At 43.5% G+C, this 22,521-nt stretch overlaps 1 protein-coding gene across 1 annotated transcript in view; it reads right to left on the bottom strand.

Annotated features, from left to right (window-relative positions):
• Positions 1-15,554, bottom strand: part of HS6ST1 (heparan sulfate 6-O-sulfotransferase 1) — a 199,152-nt gene extending 183,598 nt beyond the window's left edge. The window contains exon 1 of the mRNA XM_074877806.1: positions 14,958-15,554. Within this exon, the coding sequence (XP_074733907.1) occupies positions 14,958-15,475 (518 nt within the window). The 5' untranslated portion in view covers positions 15,476-15,554. The remainder of the gene's footprint in view (positions 1-14,957) is intronic.
• Positions 15,555-22,521: the final 6,967 nt, after the last annotated feature.

The raw sequence follows: 22,521 nt of genomic DNA, 5'->3' as shown, positions 1-22,521 counted from the left end.
AGCTCTGGTTCCGATCTGTACTAGGGGTTTTTTGCACAGATTACAAAATTATTTTCAGAATAGTTCAAGATGTCATGGTTCATACTGATATAGCATTCTGCTTGAGTTTAATGCATCTATTTTAACTTGGTTTGGTTTAAACTTTCACAAACATCCCAACACAAACACATAAGCCCATGAAAAGAAGGAATAATGAGCCATATAAATTCCTCAGTACGTAAGTAATCCTACTGACTTCCATAAGAGAAAGCTGTTCACAGATCCCGTCTGCACTAGGCAAGAGTCTCTAAATCTCGCTTACCCACAGTAGTATGGTTGATAAATATAACTGGTTTTTGTTCTCATGAGCAGTTATTTCCAGATTTGGGATTGGCTAGGCTTCAATCCAGAAAATAGACTTTTCATGACAATCCCCAAATAACTTCAGAAGTCAGGAAATATCCTAGTTAGGAAAGGGGTGGATTCATCCTGCCTGAAGTATTTGGCAGACCAAGCATCCCACATCTCCCAAATGTTCAAAGAATCTATCTTTCAATTTCTGCAAAATTTCCAGCTGGGTGTTACACTGACAACCAGTTCTTTATCATGGCCAACTGCTATCCACACAGTATACAGGAGAAACTATTGATCATCCAGCAAGTTTTATAAATTGCAGTTGCACCCTTCTGACTGTGATTTATATATTGTCATTGTAGTCCAACTACACCTCAAGTGTCAAGTCCTCTCTCTCCAACACTCGCTAGAGCACAAGGAAGAAAACGCTCTCACCAAGAAGGCCTTTTGAGAGAAAGCCTCAGGGGGAAGTTGTTTCCAAATGGAAATAGTCATGCTGTGGACAGTCTGCAAGAAGATTTACTTCTGCATTTGTTTCGGGATATTTAGAAAACTGATTTAGAAGATCTTGACTTATAGCATCCGATTAAGTGACACGAAATCTTCTCACAGTGACCTTGTTACTCAGTCCAATCCAAGCTCGCTCCTTTGGCAGACCCTGTGACAGGAGAGACTGTACTGTACAACCCTCCTTGTGGTGAGGCAGAACCTACCGGTGTAAGCACATGGATGAGCACTCAACAGGTACATATTGTAATCCTAGATTTGGTGTCCTGACATATCCCATGGCAAGCAATTTAGTCTCTCGTCTACCTTTCTGTGTTTATAAAAAGAATACATAATATCCCAGCTCAGCATGGCATAGGGATTAACAGTTACGCTGTAGAGGAATTTGAAGAAACAGAGTACACACACATGCACATCCCATGTATATGCTCTTCAAGAACAATAGCCCTCACATACCTTTGCTAGGTAACAGCTTTGTCATCTGTGGTTTCAAGACTGGGAAACTAATGGGATACAAACACTTCTCCATTTTTGTGCAGGCAGCCTATTTCAAAAGAGCTCCAAGGTGATACATGCAACAGATAATACAATAAAAAATAACTATTGTTAAAATACTCCAGGTCAGGTGGCAAGTAGCACTCTCCCTGGATATGAGAAGTAGACAAAGTTCTCTGCTGCCTTTTAGAGATGATGCTCAGGCTATTCACAAATACAAACTGACATCTAAGCAGAGCAAGAATATTCCCTTTTTATGCACCAAAAGAGTTTGCTGCCATTGCTGCTTCCTTCATGTGCTGCTGTCCTGGGCCAGTCACAAGGGAGAAGCTCTTGTAACGGCTTTGGTGACAGGGGGTGAGGGACAATCCGTGGTTCCCCCAGGCATCACGAGAGAAGCAGTCCCTACACCTGAGAGCTCAACTGTTTGAAAGGAATATAAAACCTGTGCTGAACAGTTACAAAACCCAGCACGCCCCTGCCCCCCCGCACGTATCCCCTTCCAGTTTAGCAACATAAAGCTGGCTGCGCATAACCCAGTCTTAGCATTGTCAAACAAACATAAAAACTTGCCTGAGCAAGCTGGGACAGACAGCTGGGTTAAGAACAGTTTCTACGAGCTTCCCTGAAGTACTGAATAATATGGGCAACAATCCAGCTTTTGTAATACATAACTTCCACACCCCTGGCTGGGCCTTTTGCTGGGTTGGAAGCGGGATGGACAATTTCCTACTGCTTTCTAGCTGGTGAAATCCTATTAAACAAAACTGTTTTCATCAACCAATTTCAAACATTCAGACAAAACAAGGTATTTCTCCTACTGACAGTTACTGTTATAAGCACCGTGGAAACATTTCAGCTAACTACAGGAGTATTTCTTACTAGGAACTGCTGTCATAGGCAGATCAACACCTTGATAAAAACCGCTGGCATAAGCATAATCCAGAGAAATCTTCAGTAATGTTTCCGAGAAAAGACAGTTCAAGGAAGACCTGACAGATACAAACACCGGACCAACAGGCCCATGAAAGTGATACGGCTTCAGCCACTGCTTGCGCAAGCAGGATACTCCAGGACGTGCAAAGCCAGCCACCTCCAGGCAGCAAGGATACTCGTTCCTTTTCCCTCATGCAACACCATGTTTGGCCACACCGATCCAATCACTACCACACTGCTAGCTTATCACACAGGAACCTGTTTCCCAAACTGAGAAAACTGGAAGGACTGTGTAAAACTTCTATATCACAGCCACCACAAGTTAATCCATTTCAAAGCATTAATCCTGATTTTTGAGACCTCCTTTGAGCTTTGATTAGTCTTTCAGGGAAAGACACCTTTCTTCTTTAATGCATCGCTACCTCACAGAAGCTGCTATAAAGCAGCATGTCACAGCATGGAAAACCTTCACACTAGCTGAAGGCAAATCCACGACCTTTTCAGTTGTCTCAAGGCAGCTAATACACTGAGGAAAAAGTTAAGAAGTTACACAGAACTTGCCAAATTATTCTTTCAAGGAGCTGCCTAAATCATGTTATAAAAATATATTCCTAGCAGTTGCCAGTTAAAAATCTAAATATGTTTTAGAAGCCAGGGACAAATGCCTTTAAAATTTACTAAGCTAGTTGTCTCACATACCATATTTATTCACACTAGACTTGTCAAGTATTTTTCTTGCATATCGTAGTCCAATATTATTCCTTTCAACAATTACACACAGTTTCAGCACCAAATTCTACAGAACTCCCAAGACAAAGAAATTTGGTGGAAAGAAAGGCAAGAAATTCAAACTATGTCTCCACTAAGATTAAAGACTTTATGATTATTTAACAAAAAGCTTTACTGGTAACTAATAAACCATCAAATACCTGAAAATCCTAGTCAACACAAGGTATGCATGGTTTCTTCTTTTTTCCTTATCCTCAGTTATGGACTGATTATCTCGTTTTTCTTCTATCCCCAACCTCAGATGCTTATTTTACAAGCCGAAGTTAAGTACAACTCCTCCTGCCATTGAACAACTTCCTGATACTCCCTTTTTGGTGGGAGTCACATCAATCCTTATGACATACAACCAAATCCAAGCTCATGCTAACAGAACTGTGGCAGTTGTTTTTCAGTCCCTTCTTGATGTGCCCAAGTCACAAGTAAGAGATCACCTATAGCTAGCCCCCTCTTATTAGAAACAGAGAACAACAGGCTTATTTTTCTAAATCAAAACTCATGTATCATTCAGTGATTTTTGTTTTATCATTTCAATATTTAGAAGCTGTCATTTTCTTAAGAGAATGACTCTCTTGTATAAACTGATAGCACACTTGTCTGCTTGAAGTCTGACTTTTGAACACTTGGGGTTGAAGACTGGTAACTGGCTATTACAGTGTAACTGCTGAAAATCGTAATTGGCTAATTTTGAGTTTCTGCAATACACGTTTGCTACTTATGACTGGCTGCATAAACAGGTGTCAGCTTCATCCAAATAAGTGAAAGTCATGAAAACAACCCTTTCTGAGTAGTGCTAAGAGGCTCATCCTAAAATAACAATACCTCACTCAAAAGATTTAAGAGTATTGACTGTATTAAATTTGACTATTGAGATCAACAGTTGTTTCTGATGTTGGCATAGTTACATTTTGTAAGCCTAAAATTTTCTGACCAGTTAAAAAAGGATCTCTTCAAGACACAACCAGCATTTCAAAATAGACACATGGATTTTCTTTTCATATTCTGGAATACATGGGGTTCACAGTCCTGGAGTATGACCATCCTCTCCATCATAAGAAGTCTGCAAATTAAATATAAAAAATATGGGGCATTTTTGTAGTTACTTCCTGCCATGTTAGGCCTCAAGCTGCTAGTATACTCAGCTTAAGAAACTCTTAAATGCATGTGAATGGTAAATGAACTACATTCACATCATGACTAAGAAAGGTGGAAGAAGGTGATCACACAGCATTATGTGGAGAAACCTTAGTTAAAAGAAAAAAAAAAAAACCACAAAAACAAGCACAGGTTTAAGTAAACGATTTCACCTTCCTTTGACTTACCCTAATTTAACAAAGCACGTGATGTCTTGCAAGAGTATAAAGCATTCAAAGAGTAAAACATCCTATCAAACACATTTTCCAAGAAAATGTAGCTGATTTCACTTCTTTATTAAGCAATTACTTTAGAAGCACCCAAACAGTGATCAGATGGTTTGGACCACATTGTAGGACCTTCTGGGCATAGGCAACTGCTTTGACCATGGCTTGCACACCACACAGGATGAAGAGTCAAGTCATGGGCATCTAAGCAAAGATGACACAGCCTTCAAGTAAAGGAAGCATATGACAGAAAAGAACCCTAGCATTTCAACTCCTGCTTCAGCACCAAACACTTCTGAGGATGCCTAATCAAAATACCAACGCTAAACCTTTCCCCTGACAATAGCATTCATCATGTGTATAACAGCGCAGGCCTGTGAGCTCTCAGTCATAACAACTAAGGAACTTTGCATTTCAACACGGAAAGCTTTTCCCTTGATAAGCAGATTGGGCGTATTAGAAAATATGACTGAATTTGGCTGAAAATTCAAGATGTGATAGAAGCAGAGAATACTGGCTGACTCACGAGTTCAAGTCCTACTTCTAGTAACTTACAAGAGTGAGAAGGGTTAGGCAGTAAGAGATCCCTAAAGTGAAAGAGGAAGATTTAATTTATCAAGTTTAGGAAGATAGTATTGAAGTAATCAAGACGCAAGAAGATGGCAGCCTGGAGGAAAGTGTTAGTTCAGGGAATGGAAAATAAGGGTTGTTCAGATATTATGAAAAACAACACTGCTCATACAAAGCCTGTTTGCAAAGCACGAGAGAAAGAGCAGGATTAAATGCTGTGCCCAAATAATGGCTTGAATAAAGCAGGGCAATATGGAGTCGTTAGTTTTTAGTGTAACATTACATTTTAAAATCAAAGCTACTGGCAGCAACAGTAGGAATCCTGATATATGTAACACAATATGCTTGTTAAAAATACAGGACCTCACTTCAATAATGGTGAAATTAATGGTGAAGTCTTTGGCCAGGTCTAAGGCTCTACTGGAGTCAGGCTACGTACACACTAGAAAGACGCTGTAATTTTTAAACATATACGGAAATCTGGTCAAATAAAGGGAAACTTCAAGGTAAAAAAAGGCTAAAGATGATTTATTTTGGATGTGCTGCAAATAATAACACAAACCACAGCAGTATAATTAGTGATGGCAACTCCATTCAGATGCTTGGAACAAGAAGTTCCAGTTTTGTCCCCCTAGAAAAGATGCTAAGGCATTTCCTTATCTGAAAGGGCTCCTATGCATATGTACCAGCTTTCCTGCACAGTACACAATGGATGAAGTATTTCCCTTAATGGGGCTTTTCATCTAAATGACCCCTACTGTACTTGCTTCAGCAGCCAGGATAAATCTGCTCAATCTTCCTCCTTGCAGAACTACTCAAGTCACATCTGTCTTTTCTCTTTCAAAGATCTAAAAAAAGGTACAGGTGGCAAGAAAAAGAGGAGAAGAGAAAGAGGCAAAGAACAGAAGAGGGTAATCCTGCCTTTTATGATTTAAGCCATGTTAACAGAAGGGATGGTTGACTGATTATGATTATACTCTGCGATTCTTGTGCTCCTTGTTCTTTCCCCATCTCCACTAGGAAAGCAAAACCTGTCAGGAAACTGGTGAGTCAGCATGCTGCTGCTGTTTGTCTTAGCTATGAGCCATTGATTTTTTTTCCCAACACTTTGATATAGGGTCACAAAATCTTTACTGAGAGCAAGGGGGTCACGGCAGCAAGAGCTGTTAGTTTAAACAAAAGAGTCAATTCTATTTTTTACAGTATTTGTTTGGACACTTAAATTTTCTGAGAGACCTGAGAGGAAAAAATACAAAAAACTTTTTTCTTTAAGCTGTTTAAGATAAAAAAGAACAACGCATGCTCTTCACAAAATCTTCTTTCAAAAGTCACCTGATTACAGGGAAATATTCAGTATCTCATACACATGTATGTCTAATTAACACAAGAACTAAGGCTAAAATGTAGAGTAACTCCAATACGTGGAAAGAGGTTTTAGAAGGCAGCATTTTTACTTCTTTAGCACTTGTCCAGAAAACAGGCCGCTTTCAATGTATCTGAAATTAGAGAATGAGAAGTCACCAGGCATTTTGAAACTCTAAGCAATGCTATTTGGCCAGAAAATCTTAAAACGGCCTTGTTAGTACTTCAAGATTAACATTAATGAAAAAGGAAATTTGGCATATTTTAAAAACAAAAATGCAAAGGCAGCTCAGGAAGCTCAGAGGTCTCCCCCCTCACACAGAAGAGCTCCATAAAAAGGAATGATAATACTTCAATCTGCAGTGAGGTATAATCAAAGAATCTCTGCTTAATAGGCTGGAGATTAGTTATGAAGCAAAACACAGAGTCAGACCATAAAAAAGTTAATTGCAAATCACTGTTTTCTAGTTTAGATTGGCAGGAAATTGTGAAATATTTCCTCTATAAAACCATAGGTGAGCTATTATGTAGAATTTGCCATTAATAGGGTGGAAGGAAGGGAAGTAGTGAGCAAAGCAGTAATAACATGCTAAGAAACTAGTTGCTTCTGAAAGAGACAAAGTCACTGGGCAAGAAAGTTCTGTACATTAACATATAAGTCTGAGATTTATGGTCAAAGACAGATTTAAGACAGACCACTTAAAAGTTGGTTTAGGTTGCGAATGAATATAACACCAGGTGCTATTTACTATACACTTTGTAAGAGGCTTTGAGAAACACAGGTGAAAGAGCTATATAATTAGTACTGCTAATAAAGTCAGCTGTTAGTTAGAGGTGGACAACAGGAGTTTCTTTGTCCTTTCTGGATGCATCATTGGAACAGAGATGCCCCAGAATATTTCACATCCTTAGCTCTACTCAGCAGTTTGTAGGGATTAGGCAGCATTCAGTATAGGATATCATAGTTCTGAGGCTAAGCACAGAAATGGGAATGCATGTATGCCATTTAATACTAGTAGAAACAACTAAACCCTATTAAGTATACGATGTGTTTTTCATCTGATGACCTCTCTTTGCATGGACCTTTTCTGAAAACACTTTTTCCAGTCATGAGATCTCTCAGGCTCCAACAGCCATGCACTGGTAAATAGCTCCTCCTTTGGCAGGAACACACAAGACTATCTGAAGCATCCTCTTCAGATCTGAAACTTGACATGCTACAGTACAGAGGTGTTTAAGGTTCTTTGTGTCTTCGTGGCAATAATCTCCAAAGGACTCTTCAGAGAGATTCTCAGACTGGATTTTCAGCAGCGTACTCTGTTACAGAAATAGAAGGGTGAACAAAAATACATCAAACAGTGATTACAGAAACTGTGTCGCCTTGAATCTATGCTAGGGTGGTGGGGTTTTATTTCCCTTCATCAATTCTACTGTAATTCCTTTAGAAAAAGTAGATTTTTTTTTGTTTGTTTTTAAGGTCAACCACCATTTTAGAAACAAGAGAATTTGTAATGGACTACTTCAGCTCCGTGTTCCTCCTGTGCTTCACATGCTCTTTAAACACACTATCACTAACATCTTTGTTTAGGAAGACATTTGTTTCTGATGTTTAAGTATCATTCCCTTCGCCCACATCAAGCAAGACTCCATCAAAAATCTTGACTTGGCAACTATCGCAATTGTGATTATTAGGCATTAAAGATCATGCTTCATCTTTGCTTGACAAAGCACAATTTCAGCCAATAATGGAAAATTTCTCTCTGCTCTAATACTTTCTGGAAATACGAGCATAAACAAAGATAAGCTTTGTGGAGTTAGACTATGCCGCTTTGGCTTTCTAGAGCAACCACAAGCCCAAGCATTCACTGACCTATATTACCTATTTAAACCATTACTACCACAAATTTGGTAAAGCTGCTGCCAAATAACCAGAAGTTTAAAATAAAGAGACACAAAGCAGTGACCTTGGTTCTATGACTGACTGAAGGCAATTGTCCATGCTGCTTTTCCACTTTTTGAGATGTACAAAAGCCATAACCTGTAAGAAACAGCAGGATGTACAGTAGGGAGACTCAGAACACGTGCGATGCATTCGGTAAGTCAGATATTCCTAACTGAATTTAAGATCAGGTGTGTTCCATCTGTACAGTCACTCTTTGCTTCAAGGTCAAAGTAACTAGAATACCACAGCCACAACCACAACCCCTTTGACTAATCTCTATCATGATTCTTCTGTGGCTCTGCTTGTTGCTCTTGTGACTAACATTTGGGTTCGGAATGGTGGCAAGGAGTCATCTTAGGTCTCTGAGGAGAGCCAGAAGCGTGGGCACTGCGTACAAATATGACTCAGATAAGGCACATCAATTTCACCTATAAAACCAACTCACAAAGAAGTTTTCTTAAATAACTCCGGGCCTGCATATCCTGAATTATTTTCTAGAGAACAGGTCCCAGGTTACACTCCTCCAATTTCTCCAACAGGCAGCCAAAAGCTTCTGCTGAATGCTGAACAAACCCATTAAGTCTAACCTTGCAAATCAATGAAGGAAGAGGCCACAAGAGAAGGCTAATCTCCTCCTCCTTCCTAGAACAAACAGATGGCCCAGAGGGAAGGCAGTATTGTAATAATCTCCAAATTATAACATAATCTCCTCTAGTAGTGCCTTCTTAAGAGGTAATATGACCTCCTCCAGCTCACATTGTAATACCCAACTACACCAGCCTCCTGCAGGGAAGAGGCCTCACCACACATCCCCAGGCACGTCCCATCCAGCCACACCAGCTAAGGCTCCAGCTGTTCTTTTGGACTACAGCAAATTCAAATACTTGCAGATCACACGTTATTTTTAACCTAAAGCCCCTACAGCACTAATGAACCCCAATTTTCTTAAATCACAGTTTTCTTTCAAGATGCAACAAAGTTCGGTAGGTGGCATTGCTCAGGATCACATTAGTTTGGAAGAGACATATGCACACTAAAATTGCTCGGTGAGTGATGGAGAACAGGCCCTCTGTTTGGCATTTCAAACTGACAAAACAGGACCATTCAACAGAACCTCGAAGCTAGGGCATGGCATTGCTTTGGCCGAGATGCTTCACACAAAGTGTTACAAACTGTAATCTCCAAGTAATTAACCTCAACAAATTTGCATGCATGTGGTGGAATGTATCAACTGTGCATTTACAGTGGACCATTCCTGAAAGACTGTCCTTATACTATATATCAAAGCATTCAGTTCAGTTATTAATAAAATTCAAGCCAGCTCTCTTAAAAGTAATTATTTCTGAACTGTTGTTTAAAAAAAAAAAAAGAAAAGGTCATTATCAAAGGTTTTACTGAGAATAGCATACATTTTTATTTGTAGAGTGAGAAATGATAAAGGCAAAAAGGCAAAATCTAGGGTCTAGGTAAAGAATGTTTGCAAACTTCTAAGCAGAAAAACAAAATTAGCATGTTATGATGCAACTTTTGTTTAAAGATTAATGAAAAACAGCCAAATGCATAGTTCTGCAAAATCAGGTTAGTGTAAGTATACACTCAGGCAGGAATCCATCTGAGGACACATCCTTTTGCTTTGCCAACAAAGGAAAAAAACAGTAAGAGTAATTAAACCTGGTATACTAGCCAAAAGTCTTAAGCTTAGATAAATACACTACTCAAACTTAAGGCAGCTATTTGAAGAGTTCCAGCTTTCAGCTATTTTTAGTTACTATATCAAATTTTAAGATTTTCCCCTACAAAACTATCCAGCCCTTCTGAATTGATTGAAAGACCAACCTGGCTTTACAGGTGAATACAATCAGGTGCAAAAGGTTTCATATCAGGCTAGCAGGCTTTAAAATACTCCACATGCTAAGGATTTGAGAGAAGAATCAGATTACTGAAAATAGCTTTATATTGATATTTCCCCACCAGTCTTAAAGAAACTAGTCTGAGTCGAACTGGTGAATGGAAAAAGTGCCCCTTGCTCCCTGCAGACAGGTATTTCACAACCCCCAGCACACACAGATCCACAAAGAACGATAAGCCTAAGCTTTTAAAAAGTGCTAATATTATAAAGATGATTTGGTAAAGCCTTTCATTCTCAAACAGTTGGTCTCTTGACAATGTGTCTCTGCAGCTCCTAAGCACACATATAATAAAAACCTCATCAAGAACAGATCCCTGCAAAGGGACAGATATGTGGTTGGAAGCTGTGAAAGTTCACACTTCAGAAAAATCAAACTAACAAACTGCTGAGCCCTGTTAATTGTTTCTTTTTAAAAAAACCACAACCCAAAACGTAAGCTGTAAATAGCTTATCAGAGAGATTCTAAAACTTGGACTGATCTGTTTAACAGCAGGTTTTACTAACCTGCCATAGATTTCTTACATAAAAGTATGTGGATTTTATTTCTAAAGCATATGAAATCTTGAGGAAAAAATACTGAAATTGGAAGCATGCACGTGCTCTTAAAAATCACTAAGAAATACTTCATTCGATCTTTTTGTCCACAGATGAACTCAGAAACCAAACTTCTATGTTGGACAGAAGACACAAACACATACACAAAGCCAAGACTAAGCTAGTGTCTTGAGGTGGCTCATTAAAAAAAAAAAAAAAATAAAAATCTACCTGGTACTTGAAACAGCATAACAGAAGGCAGAGCATGCGTGTGAGCTGGGGAGCACAGAGCCAGCAATGCCCTTCCAACGCTCTACGAAGTACATGGGTTCTCCACAGCAACAGGCAGCTTGCACGAAACGTAGTTTTAAAGGAGCTGTAAGCCTTAAAATCCTTTCCACATGAATAATGTGTCTTCGGGAAAATGCCAGCTTAGATGGTCTTGTTTTCATGAGGCAGAAGAAACCAGTAGGATAGCAACAAAGGCTGGGTTTATTTGGGGTTTTGGGGTTTTTCTGAGAAGAGGTAGGAGAGGAAGCATGAATTCCCTCAGCATAGTTTATTTGTTGTATTGTTCCTGCATCACATTACACGAAAGTCAAGCTCACGCATGAAGTGTCCTTCAAGGACAATTTGAGAACAGCCAGCTCTGCTCTTGGGTTGGGAGCACGAAAGGAGACAGCAGCCAGAAGGGCACTGAATCCACCCGGGACTAACAAGGGAACCTTCCCAACACCTCTGAGGGCTTTCATTCAGTCCTTCAGCAGAGACGGACCAGTTACTAGGGGATCACTTAATAGATTTTTCTAATTCTGGAAGTCAACCGAAAGAACTGAGTTTGGCCTTTTTTTCAGAATCAACTGAAGAGATTAAATCTCTTGCAGTTTTATGTGAGACAAATTTAAGGGAGCAGCTCACAGAAACAGCTTAGCCTCTGCTTTCTGAAATATCATTATGATGACTCAAAGCACGCATCCTAGTATTACTGCTTTTTTAAAAAAAAGTCTCTTCCAGCAGTTATTTACGCCTAATAATACAAGGAATGAAGAGGCCTCCATTCCCAAAAACTTGGAATTTGCCCTCTACTAAAGCCATGAAGAGAACTGCAGCTAAGTGACTTCACTGATAAACAGAGCCAGCTTCAGAGTTCCTTGGAGTCCCAAGTTTTACAGCCCCCAAACAAATCAATCTCTTTCTTTTACCAGCTGTGTATAAAACATAACATTTGCTTCAAGAAGTGCTTGTCCAGAAGTCTTTTGAATACAAAACAGGGAAAGTCACTAGCAGGGTGGGAGGGGGATGAGAACCAGTAGTTTGTTGGGTTTTTTAAGAGTGCTGACCCATTAGAGCTAAAACACCCATTTCCAACTGCTTACTATAACAATGCAAAAGACAGAAAAAGAAGAAAAAAAATCTGCAATCTTTGGCAATCTAGGGCTCCTAATCATTAAGCCTAACACAGAACAGCAGAACAATAAAAAGAGCAATTGCATTGTAAATTTATGTACCATGCACAGGTTATGGAATGTAGTGCAAGAGGGCACTGCGCAGTGACAAAACTGCCTTTCTTACAAAGTTAAGAGCTTTAAGCTCATGATTTGTATATATGGGCAATACTGAATGACCTTCATGCTTTCCAACATTCACTAGAAGGCAGATTTATTTGTAATCACAAGTCAGCTGTTTTGTTTTGGGGGATAAACATATAGGTGGAAGAACAAAGGTTTAAACTTCTCATTAAGTAGCAAATGCAGAGGCCAGTACATTAGCTTTACAAGCCGAATTTGAAGATTGTACTCCAAAACCCAGACTGGAGAATATTAGAATCTGAGCGAACCCTGACGGAATGGTTGTTTGCTGCTACTTTTTTTTTTTTCTTTTGAAAGAGAGATATGTTTTTGTAGTTCAGTTCCATTATAAAACAGTAGCCTCTTTAGCATATGCCTTATGTAAAAATATGTCCTGTTTCAACATAAGAGATCCAACGTTCACAATGGAGAAATAAAGTTATATTGCTCTTAGTGTTACAGACATAATACAAGACCATCCTTTTTCTAACAAAGAAAATCCATCAAATTTTTATTTTAAACAAGCATTGCCTGTCTCTTATTCCCAGTTTTCTTAGACATGAAACAAATAATAGCTTGGAGAAGGTGCCTACTAAACTGGACTACCTTACAACGGAGCAGCATCCTAGGACGGTATTATTAAGATAACCATCAGCCGTTCATTGCACCAAAACCATCCCCAAGATACAATGAACAGTAAATTTTGGTTTTTGTTTAACAGACCAAGGCAATAAACCTTAGATAGTTCTCAGACTGCTGAAAGCGAAGTCCTAATTTACATTTAAGGGAAGAAGAAAGACCACATTAAGCAGAATTATTTCTGGATATGCAAAGACATGAGGGAATGGGACAAGATTAATTATTTTTCCTGCACACCAAAAATCAAGACAGTTATAAGAAGCATATAGAAGCATCTAGTTCCTGATGTTCCAAAACAAATGGCAAAGAAAATCTTATTTACAAGCATTTGAGATGAGGGAATAGGCTTCTGGTTCTCAACTTCCTATGAGTTGCAGTAAGGAATTTAATTGCTACTTCACAACCTGAAGTGCCCTGTTCTCAGGTGCCTATACAAAAAATCAACTGCTAAATAGGATGAGACAATTAAATACTGAACACATAGCAGATTGCCAACGGAAGCACATAAGGCTGAGACAAGTCATAAAATCACACAGGTCTTTATATAAGGTTAATGGTTTGCTAGCCAAGTGCCAAGGTTCACAAAACGGGTAATTTTTTTGTTTCTTTTTTAAAATCAGATTTGAACTTGGTGCATTTTTCCTTACTACACTTCACTAAAATCTCACGAGCAACTAGATGGGCTGAGGATATTTTACTTGCAGGTGTTTTCAAGCCCCTTATTAATAAAATGAGACCACAGGAAAGCCTTAATACTCAGCCCTTTAGATAGAGACTTCAGTTTGCTGCTCCTGGGTCAGGCAGCATGACAGCAATCTGAGCATGGTACTTGGATGACTAACACTGAAACGGGTTGAAAACAGCAGCAATCATGACAGAGACAATAAAGAACCCCGGCAACCGCACACAGCTCCGATAGAAGAAAAATGATTAAAAATCGTTTTTAAAAAACACAGAGAAAAAACAGTTATGATGCTAAAACATACTTTCTTACAGGCCACTTTTGACTAAAGGGATTGTGTGTGGTATTAACAATATGCATATAAATCATACGGCATACGCAAATGTTAGCATAAGATCTTGGACACCTTTAAGAATGAAACTTTAAGGCAAACAGATTACAAAGTGTCATAATAAAAACACCGACATGTCAAAGAAGGTGTGCGTGATGTTAAAAAATAGCAATCAATTAAAAGAAACCTATCTCCTGAAATGAAAGACACAAAGGTATATTGAGCTAAAAGAACATAATCTTTGGAGATCTTAATATAAGCTGCTGTCTTTACCGGAGCACTTCAAACAGAAAATTCCTCTGAAGCTTATAATTTATAGAGAACAAGGTAGAGAAACAATGGGATAAGAGGGCAGAAATACCCTGGGTGTCGAACGGGGATGCACTGAGGGTGCTTTAGGGCGGCTCTCCCTCGCTCCTGGTGCACAGATGAGGGAGACACGAGGAACAGGTACAGGGGAGCTCCTTTCCCCGCAGGATTTCACCTCAGGTCTCCCATCAAGATAAACAGCAAGGGACATGGGAAAGGGTGCTTAAGGGATGTTTTCTGCAACGGGCACAAAACTGTCAGGCGGACTAGGGGGGGTGAAGCAAGGAGGTTAGCGTGAGGACGGGCGGGCGTGAGGAGAGCCTCAGCTGCACCGGGGAACAATTTCAGCTGGAGGAAAAGGGGTGCACAGGTTGGGGCAACGGCGCTTAGAAAGGCAAGCGCGAGGCTAGGGCACGGCGTGAGGGGTACTGAGAGGTAGCAGGCGAGGTCCGAGATAACGACTGAATGTTTAGAACAGTCAACAGCACAAACCCACGGGCGTGCTGCGGGGTCGGCGGAGCTGCCAGCGCGGCCGAGCAGGGCGGAGGGCGCGGGCGGGCAGCGCCGGGGGGAGCCCGGGAGGGCTGGGGGGGGGTCGGGGCACAGCGCTTTAGCAGCGCACGGGGAGGGGGCTCGGGCCAGCGGCGGCAGAGCCCGGGGGACAGCGGGGAAGGGTGGTGGGGGGGCTGGTACCTGGGCGTCTTGGCGGCGGCGCTCTCCCGGCGGTCCAGCACCCCGGGCACGCAGTTGGTGAGCTCGGTCCAGTCGGCGTGCAGCCCGCAGCTCCAGCCGGTGGAGAAGCGGGAGAAGAGCCAGGTCTCCCGGCGGTTGGGGCGGTAGCAGGTGCACTTCTTCTGCCCGGGCCGGCAGTCGCAGGGCACCTCCAGCCGCACGTTTTGCACCAGGTGGCGGCCGAAGGTGGTGCCGCCCGTCTTCTGGATGTGCAGGAAGACGATCACGTCCTCGCCCTTCATGTCGAAGGCGAGCTCCCGCTCCAGCTCCCGCACGGGGAAGTAGTACTTCTTCACGTAGTGCGGGTCCGGCGTGGGAAAGAGGTCCAGCTCCTCCGAGTAGGAGCGGCCGCTGGGGGAACCCAGGCTCAGCCCCGGCCCCACGTACTGGTACAGGATAAGCATGAAGCACACCGAGACGGCCACGATCAGCAAGAACTTGCTGGTCCTCTCAACCATGGTCCTTCCCGCACGCTTCATGTGTCACCATCTCCCGGGGCTGCCAGCGCTGGGCAGACGGCGGCGGTGCCGGGGGGCGGGCGGCGGAGCCCGGCGCCTGTGCCAGCCGCCTCCCCCCCCACCCCCCACCCCCCCCTTCCTCCGCCGCTGCTCCCCGGAGCAGAGCCTCCCCAGGGGGCGGCGGGCCGCTCCCCGGCTCGCCTCGGCTCCCCGCGGTTCCCCGCCCGCCCCGCCGCCGAGCAGCGCCGGGCGCGGGGCAGGGAGCAGCCCCGCAGCCAGCCGCTCCGGAGGGGCCGCGGCAGCGCCGCGAACTTGGGAGAGAGGGGGCAGGAGGGGGGCGGAGAGGGACCGAAATGCAAAACCAGCCCCCTCCCGCCCTCCTCCTCCTCCTCCTCCTCCCCGCTTCAGGAAGCCACCCCCATCCCGCCGCTGCCTCCGCCGTGCCCCAGCGGCAGCGCCGCGGCAGAGCCCGCCCCCCCGCTCCGCTCCCCGCCTGCCCAGGGGCTCGGCCCGGCCGGCCGCCAGCGCTTCCTGCCCGCGCCGCCCCGCGCGCGCCGCGCCCGGCATGCACAGCGCCGCCGCGCCCGCGCCGCCACGCGCCCGCCGCCGCGCACCGCCCGGCCCCGGCCCCGCGGGGCTCCCGGGGGTGGGGGCTGCGGCTCCCCGGGGGGGGTCTGAGGCTCCCTGCGAAGCCCTCGGCTCTCGCCGCGCCCAGGGGCAGCCCTGACGTGCCGCCTTCAAGGGAATCCCCCCCCTCCCCCCCCCGGAGCCCGCCTGGGCGCTCCGCGGGGGCTAAATCGCGACTCCCGTCTTGACAATTCCTAGGAACAGGAAAACGTGCGTGGGGTGGGAGCGGGAAGACCCGCTCCCCGGCGGCCGCCGCGTGGGACACCGCAAGCCTTTAGTTGCGGTGTCGCAACTGGATGCAACAGGGAAATGCTCTGGTCACCCAGAGGAGGAGGCTGGCTGCGAGCAGGAAGGAGCCTGTGCGCACCATCAGCCGCATCGCTCGGAAATAACAGTAATAGTTGGTGAAATTGAGGCAAAAATCAACAGAGGTGTGATGTACGGAAAACTTTCCCAGCGAAATGCTTCCTGCCGCTCGGCGGGCAGCGGGGCCGCTGCAGCACTCCTCTGCAACACAGGAGTCGCAAAAACCACGGGAGCGGGCGGGAGCGCGGCCGGCTGGCAGCGGCCTCCGCGGCACGGCAGCGGGGAGCGGGGAGAGAGGCTGCTGCTGCCAGGGACAGCACGATGGGGACCTTCCAGAGGACCCTCAGAAGCCCCTTACAGCTGGGCTTCATCACCACCTCCCCACGCCGAGTCCTGCCCCGGAGGTGCGAGGAGCACCCCGCGGCCGCGCTGGCTCCCGCGGAGGGGCCGGGCAGCCCCCGCAAGTCACCGTCTGGAGCCTCCCTCCGCTGCCCGCGAATGGAGGGTGAAGCGTGGCCCCGTGTCAAGGAGCAGGGCGAGGCTCGGTGTCGTGGCATCATCTAGACATGAGTTACTCTCTATGCAGAGTTCATAGTATGAACCATTGTTAAATTTCTGGCAAAAAATCTCTAACCAAAATACCGTACCTCCTGTAATTACTGCTGTTGGTGAGAGTTTTCTTAAGTTTTCAGTGCTCTTTAAAAATAAAGGTTATGACTAGATTTTAGTGCTCCAGCAGTAAAAAATTCCCCTCAGATTACAGTTTTTAATCCAAGTTATGTCTTAGAACAACTGTCAGTAAACACATGCAGATGAACCATTGTTAAACACTGGCTCAAATTTATAAGAGCTTAGGAGGAAATGAGATCCTGGATTTTCATTTGAACACCACGACTGATAAATCTGCTAGATTTTGAGATGGCTGCATTACTCACAAGTTGTGGAGCCCCAGTGAGTTATGCAGTTCTTCCCAAACAAGTAACAATAAAATGTTTATAGTGCCCAAAAGCATCATATATTGCATTCAAACCATTTATTTTGTTTGATATTTTCCTCTTAAAAGTCTGCTTCTGATTTTCCTCTTTTCATGTAGGCTAGTAACTCCAGAAACAATGATGTCATTCTTATACACAAAGTTCAGCTACATGCAGAAGCATAGTACAAACCCAATCTAAAGGTTTGAATTTTATATTATAGTTTGGGAAATACAGGCATATACGTGATATTTACATACGTGGTTGGACTATACACCACAGCATAAAAAAAGCAGAGCAGATTTTAGGATTGCAATGTGTTTGCTTGCGGTTATAAACATATAAATATTTAGAAATGACAGAACTATGAAGAGATCGGCCATTAAGTTAATTCCAGTTACAGAATCACAGAATCATCTCAGTTGGAAAGGACCTTGAATATCATCCAGTCCAACCATTGACCTAGCACTGACAGTTCTCAACTCCACCAGATCCCTCAGCGCTATGTCGACCCGACTCTTAAACACCTCCAGGGATGGGGACTCCACCACTGCCCTGGGCAGCCCATTCCAACGCCTGACTACCCGGTCTGTAAATAAATGCTTCCTAATATCTAGTCTAAACCTTCCCTGGCGCAACTTGAGGCCATTCCCTCTTGTCCTATTGCTTGTTTCTTGGTTAAAGAGACTCATCCCCAGTTCTCTGCAACCTCCTTTCAGGTAGTTGTAGAGGGTGATGAGGTCTCCCCTCAGTCTCCTCTTCTTCAGACTAAACACCCCCAAGTTCCCTCAGCCGCTCCTCGTACGACATGTGATCCAGACGCTTCACCAGCTTCGTTGCCCTTCTCTGGACATCCTCAAGTCATTCAATGTCCTTTTTGTAGTGAGGGGCCCAAAACTGAACACAGTCATCGAGGTGCGGCCTCACCAGTGCCAAGTACAGGGGTAAGATCCCTTCCCTGTCCCTGCTGGCCACGCTATTGCTGATGCAAGCCAGGATGCCATTGGCCTTCTTGGCCACCTGGGCACACTGCTGGCTCATGTTCAGCCGGCTGTCAATCAACACCCCAGGTCCCTCTCTGACTGGCAGCTCTCCAGCCACTCCTCTCCAAGCCTGTAGCGCTGCTGGGGGTTGTTGTGACCCAAGTGCAGCACCCGGCATTTGGCCTTATTGAAACTCCTACAGTTGGCCTCAGCCCATCGCTCCAGCCTGTCCAGATCCCTCTGCAGAGCCTCCCTACCCTCGAGCAGATCAACACTCCCACCCAACTTACATAACCTAGTTACATGAGCTATTTATTGTTAATGAATTGTTTTAACTGTAAGATATAAAATATGTTGGCCTTTTTATTTAGTTATACAGATGGAAATATTCCAGTGGATTTCGTTACTGATTTATATTTGTGGTAAGTATAGTGCCTGTTAGTTTGTAAAAGAACATACTAAAATACAATCCATGAAAGATAAAAAGACTGCAAAGGAAAATACAGAGTTATGGCTGAAAATCTGCTGGTTTCCTTACTGCAGCACCTTCCATCTAGAGGTGGGGGGTGGCGAACATGCTGGAAATGTAAGGAAGGCCTGTGCCCTCTGATCTACACCCACCCATGCAAGTACATGACAGCTTTCCTAGGAGACACGCAAAACCAAAGCACTGGTGTCAACACTTTTATTTTTACTGAAATGTTGTGGAATCCTTCCCTGCTAATTCTATATGCTGCTCCGAAATGCTGGTATTTCAGAGGTGCTCACAGGTATGACTCACCTAAGATGACCACTTAAGCAAATCAATTCCTGTTTATACTCAAAATTCCACTGAGGACAATGATAGAGTAGTTCTTTGCTGCACAGGGAGTTAAACATCAAGCACTGCATCAGTGCTAGTTTAGACCAGCATGTTTCTTAGATCAGAGAAGATCTGAGTGGAGTTAAAATAACATGATCCACACTTTCCCTGGCCTTTCCACTGGAAACGACAGTGGAAAGAGATGAGAAATACGAAAAATACAAGTTGTTACTGCTTCCTCCTGTTACCTACTGCTACTGCCCACTTATTCTCTGAGTTCACCTAGACCATTCATGTAGCTGTTATCCATCTTTCCAAGTTGAATCTTCCACTCTCAGGGCAGACCTCCCTCGGCTTTCCTACGTCTCATCTGGGATTCATCACAGTAGGTCTGACTAGCTCCAGGAGCAAAACCCTGTTTCCCGTGAGGCAGTGAGAGTGACAATCTGCAATCACCAACTTGCCTAAAAACTAAATGTTTATCGAGAACAAAAGCATTATAGAGGAAAAAAAAATTGTATTTTTATCTCTAACCTGTGGACTGGGGGAGATGCATTTCAGATTTCCTCTCTGCATTCTTCTAGGCACATGCAAACAGAAGACTCCCCCCTTAGCCCACTGAAAAAGTTCTTTGACACTTTGGTGTCTATCTGATCCTTTGCATCCTAGTTTGGAAAAATAAATTTTGCAATCCATTTCTGGCATAAATCCTACCCTCAGTTGTCTAATGGCTTAACTTGTAGTCATACAAGTGTATGCTGGGATCTGCTGTCTCTCCCGTTTGTTCAGCTCTCAGTAAGTCACACGGAAACTCTCGTACTGCACTCGGCCAAATGTCCCTTGTTCCACTACTGAGCCTCAGAATGCAATACTCCCATCTCTGAACTCGTAACATTTTACATCACCTTCACGTCCAGCGCAAAGGAGGTTACAAAGCCACACAGTTAACAATCACAAGCAGTTTGGGTATCCATTTAAAAATCATACTAAAAGCTGCAGGAACTCCAAAATCAACTGATTGAAGGTCATGTTCTATTGAAATCTGCATTGATGCAAGCTAGGGCTTAAAAAAGTGCTGGGAAAAATAAACCACATCTTAGGTGCTAGGAGATTAAACCTTAACATGGACTCCACGTGTTTTATTTTTTCAATATAATTTCCTTTATTCTGTGCTTGACACTAGACAGAAGACCAGTTCTAGCAGTGGCTCAAATTCTGCGCGTTTATACTAATGTAAAAGTGAAATAACTAGTGACTTGCCACTCCAGATCTATGTCAGACTGAGCAGAACCTCTCCTAATACAAGCAAATTAAAAGATTATGTTTGGCATTTTCACAGGAATCCAGTTGATCTAGGAGTATGAGTTCTATTGGTTTTCACATGACTAAGTCACTTCAGGTACATTTGAAAGGTCTATTGTTTTTGTACATTCCCTCACACTAGCCTGTATCTGTGGATGCATTCATTTTGAATTCTCACTACAAAATAAATTAGACTGAGGTCAGGCTTATGCTAGCTAAGTTACCTAAGCTTGATCTACACTCAACCACTTTCCTAGTCAAGAGAAACCTAGATAGCTAAGCCAGCGCTCATGATGTATTCATGGTACAACATTGCTAGGAGTGAGATACAAAGATTAGAGATCCTCTTACAGATAACAAGAAATAAACACAAATTTTGCAAATGCAGTTGAAAAGTATTTTGTCATTGCTTGCTGCTGGCCATTGGATGCCTAAGTATCTACCTTAAGATCTAACAAAATATTCTGCTTTATATCCCACAGGGGCTATGTCTTCCCTGCAGAGAGGCTGAGAGTAGCGGCTTTGGTCTGACTTGGAGCAAGCCGTCCCATTAAGAAGTCATACTGGCTTACAGCAAGGTGCAGTACTCTGTGTTCACCTGGGACTGCCAAGGGCCTCGCTTGGGCAAAACCAGCCCAAAACCAAACCTCGCAAGGCAGCCCGTCCCTTTCCCACTCTTTCCAAGTAATTGCAGAATGCAGTCACTAAGGGACTAAGAGCTTCAGACAGTTCAGCCTGCACCCACACGCTTACCAACAGTGAGAGCAAACAGCACTTAAGCTTAGCTCTTAGACCTGTATGACAGGGTGGGTCCACTAGTTTGGGTGTAAATTACTAAGACATGCCTGAGCTCAAGGTTTATGTATTTGCGGTTAGAACTCAGATGAAGAGCAACATCTGAGTTAATACTGAAGTGAGGACAAACTCAGATGTAGTGAGAGTACAGCTTATTACAGAAAGGCTCCCATGAGAGAACAGCAGCAGGAAACATGTAAACCACATACCACCTCTGCCACCAAAACCTCAGTGAAATACTTATCTCAAAGCCTAATAAATAAATAGTAGCTTTATTAGGCAGGGGAAGTCTAAAGGCTTCTCAGCACAGAAGTTACACTAGTTTGCTGTGAACTAGTATAACTTAGTTAACCAAAGCAGTAAAAAAGTCCTCTTAAACACTTGCAGACCCTAAGAAATATCTCAATAAAGGCACCTTAAATAAAGTTCTACTACTCACAATTAAGAAAAAAGAGTGTATTTACTTTGTTTCCCAAGGATGAGCTCCTTTGTTCCCACAAATAGGGTGGAACAAACCACTTACCTTGTTTACTTTTTTTCTGCTGCTTTAGGAAGAGTGGGCATGCAATACTCTCATTTGCTTTGGTGATATGTGTATCTGTACACCACATACCAAGTGAACGGTGAGGAGTCACAAATGATAGCATTCAGCAGTTGACCTGTAATGTCAATGCTCAGACCTGTAGCAAAGTGTAGAACAGGGGTTTCTAAACTTACTTTGTTCATCTACTGCTGTTGCAGCATCAGTAGCAGTTCCCAGCCACACACATTTGCACATCACACACCATTTTCTTGTGATACTTGTACTCCAAGCTGGAAACCCATAGCAGTTTGGAAGCACTGGTGTGAAGACTCTATGACTTCCGTACTAATGCTGTAGGTTAGCCACAACACCACAGAGCTTTCACAGCCACTGAGGTGATCACCGCTCCCCGAGTACAACACAGTTCCATTTCAGTCAGGGAAGCAGGTATTGAAGATACCAAAATTTATCAGACCTGGCAAGCCTGGTTCTGATTTCAGGCTCTTGCACTCCTTTTTTAGGGCCACTGGAAAGGTCTGCTGTTTGGCAGGTACCAAAGACAGTCTTAGAAACCTTGGCAGGAATCAAAACAGTGAAGCCACTAACAGCTGTCTTAAACAAAGGCTAACTTCAGCAGCTACAGAGATCCAATCCAAGTTTTAGAACTACCTTCACAGACCACATGGTTATGATATCATCTCACTCCCTCTTCTCAGGCGGAACATCTGTTCTTAGCAGAAGGTCAGCGTATCACT

The sequence above is a fragment of the Strix uralensis genome, chromosome 9, assembly GCF_047716275.1.
Source record: "Strix uralensis isolate ZFMK-TIS-50842 chromosome 9, bStrUra1, whole genome shotgun sequence".
NCBI lineage: Eukaryota > Metazoa > Chordata > Aves > Strigiformes > Strigidae > Strix > Strix uralensis.
Note: the sequence above shows the minus strand (reverse complement) of the source record. Positions and strands in the feature narration are given on the sequence as shown.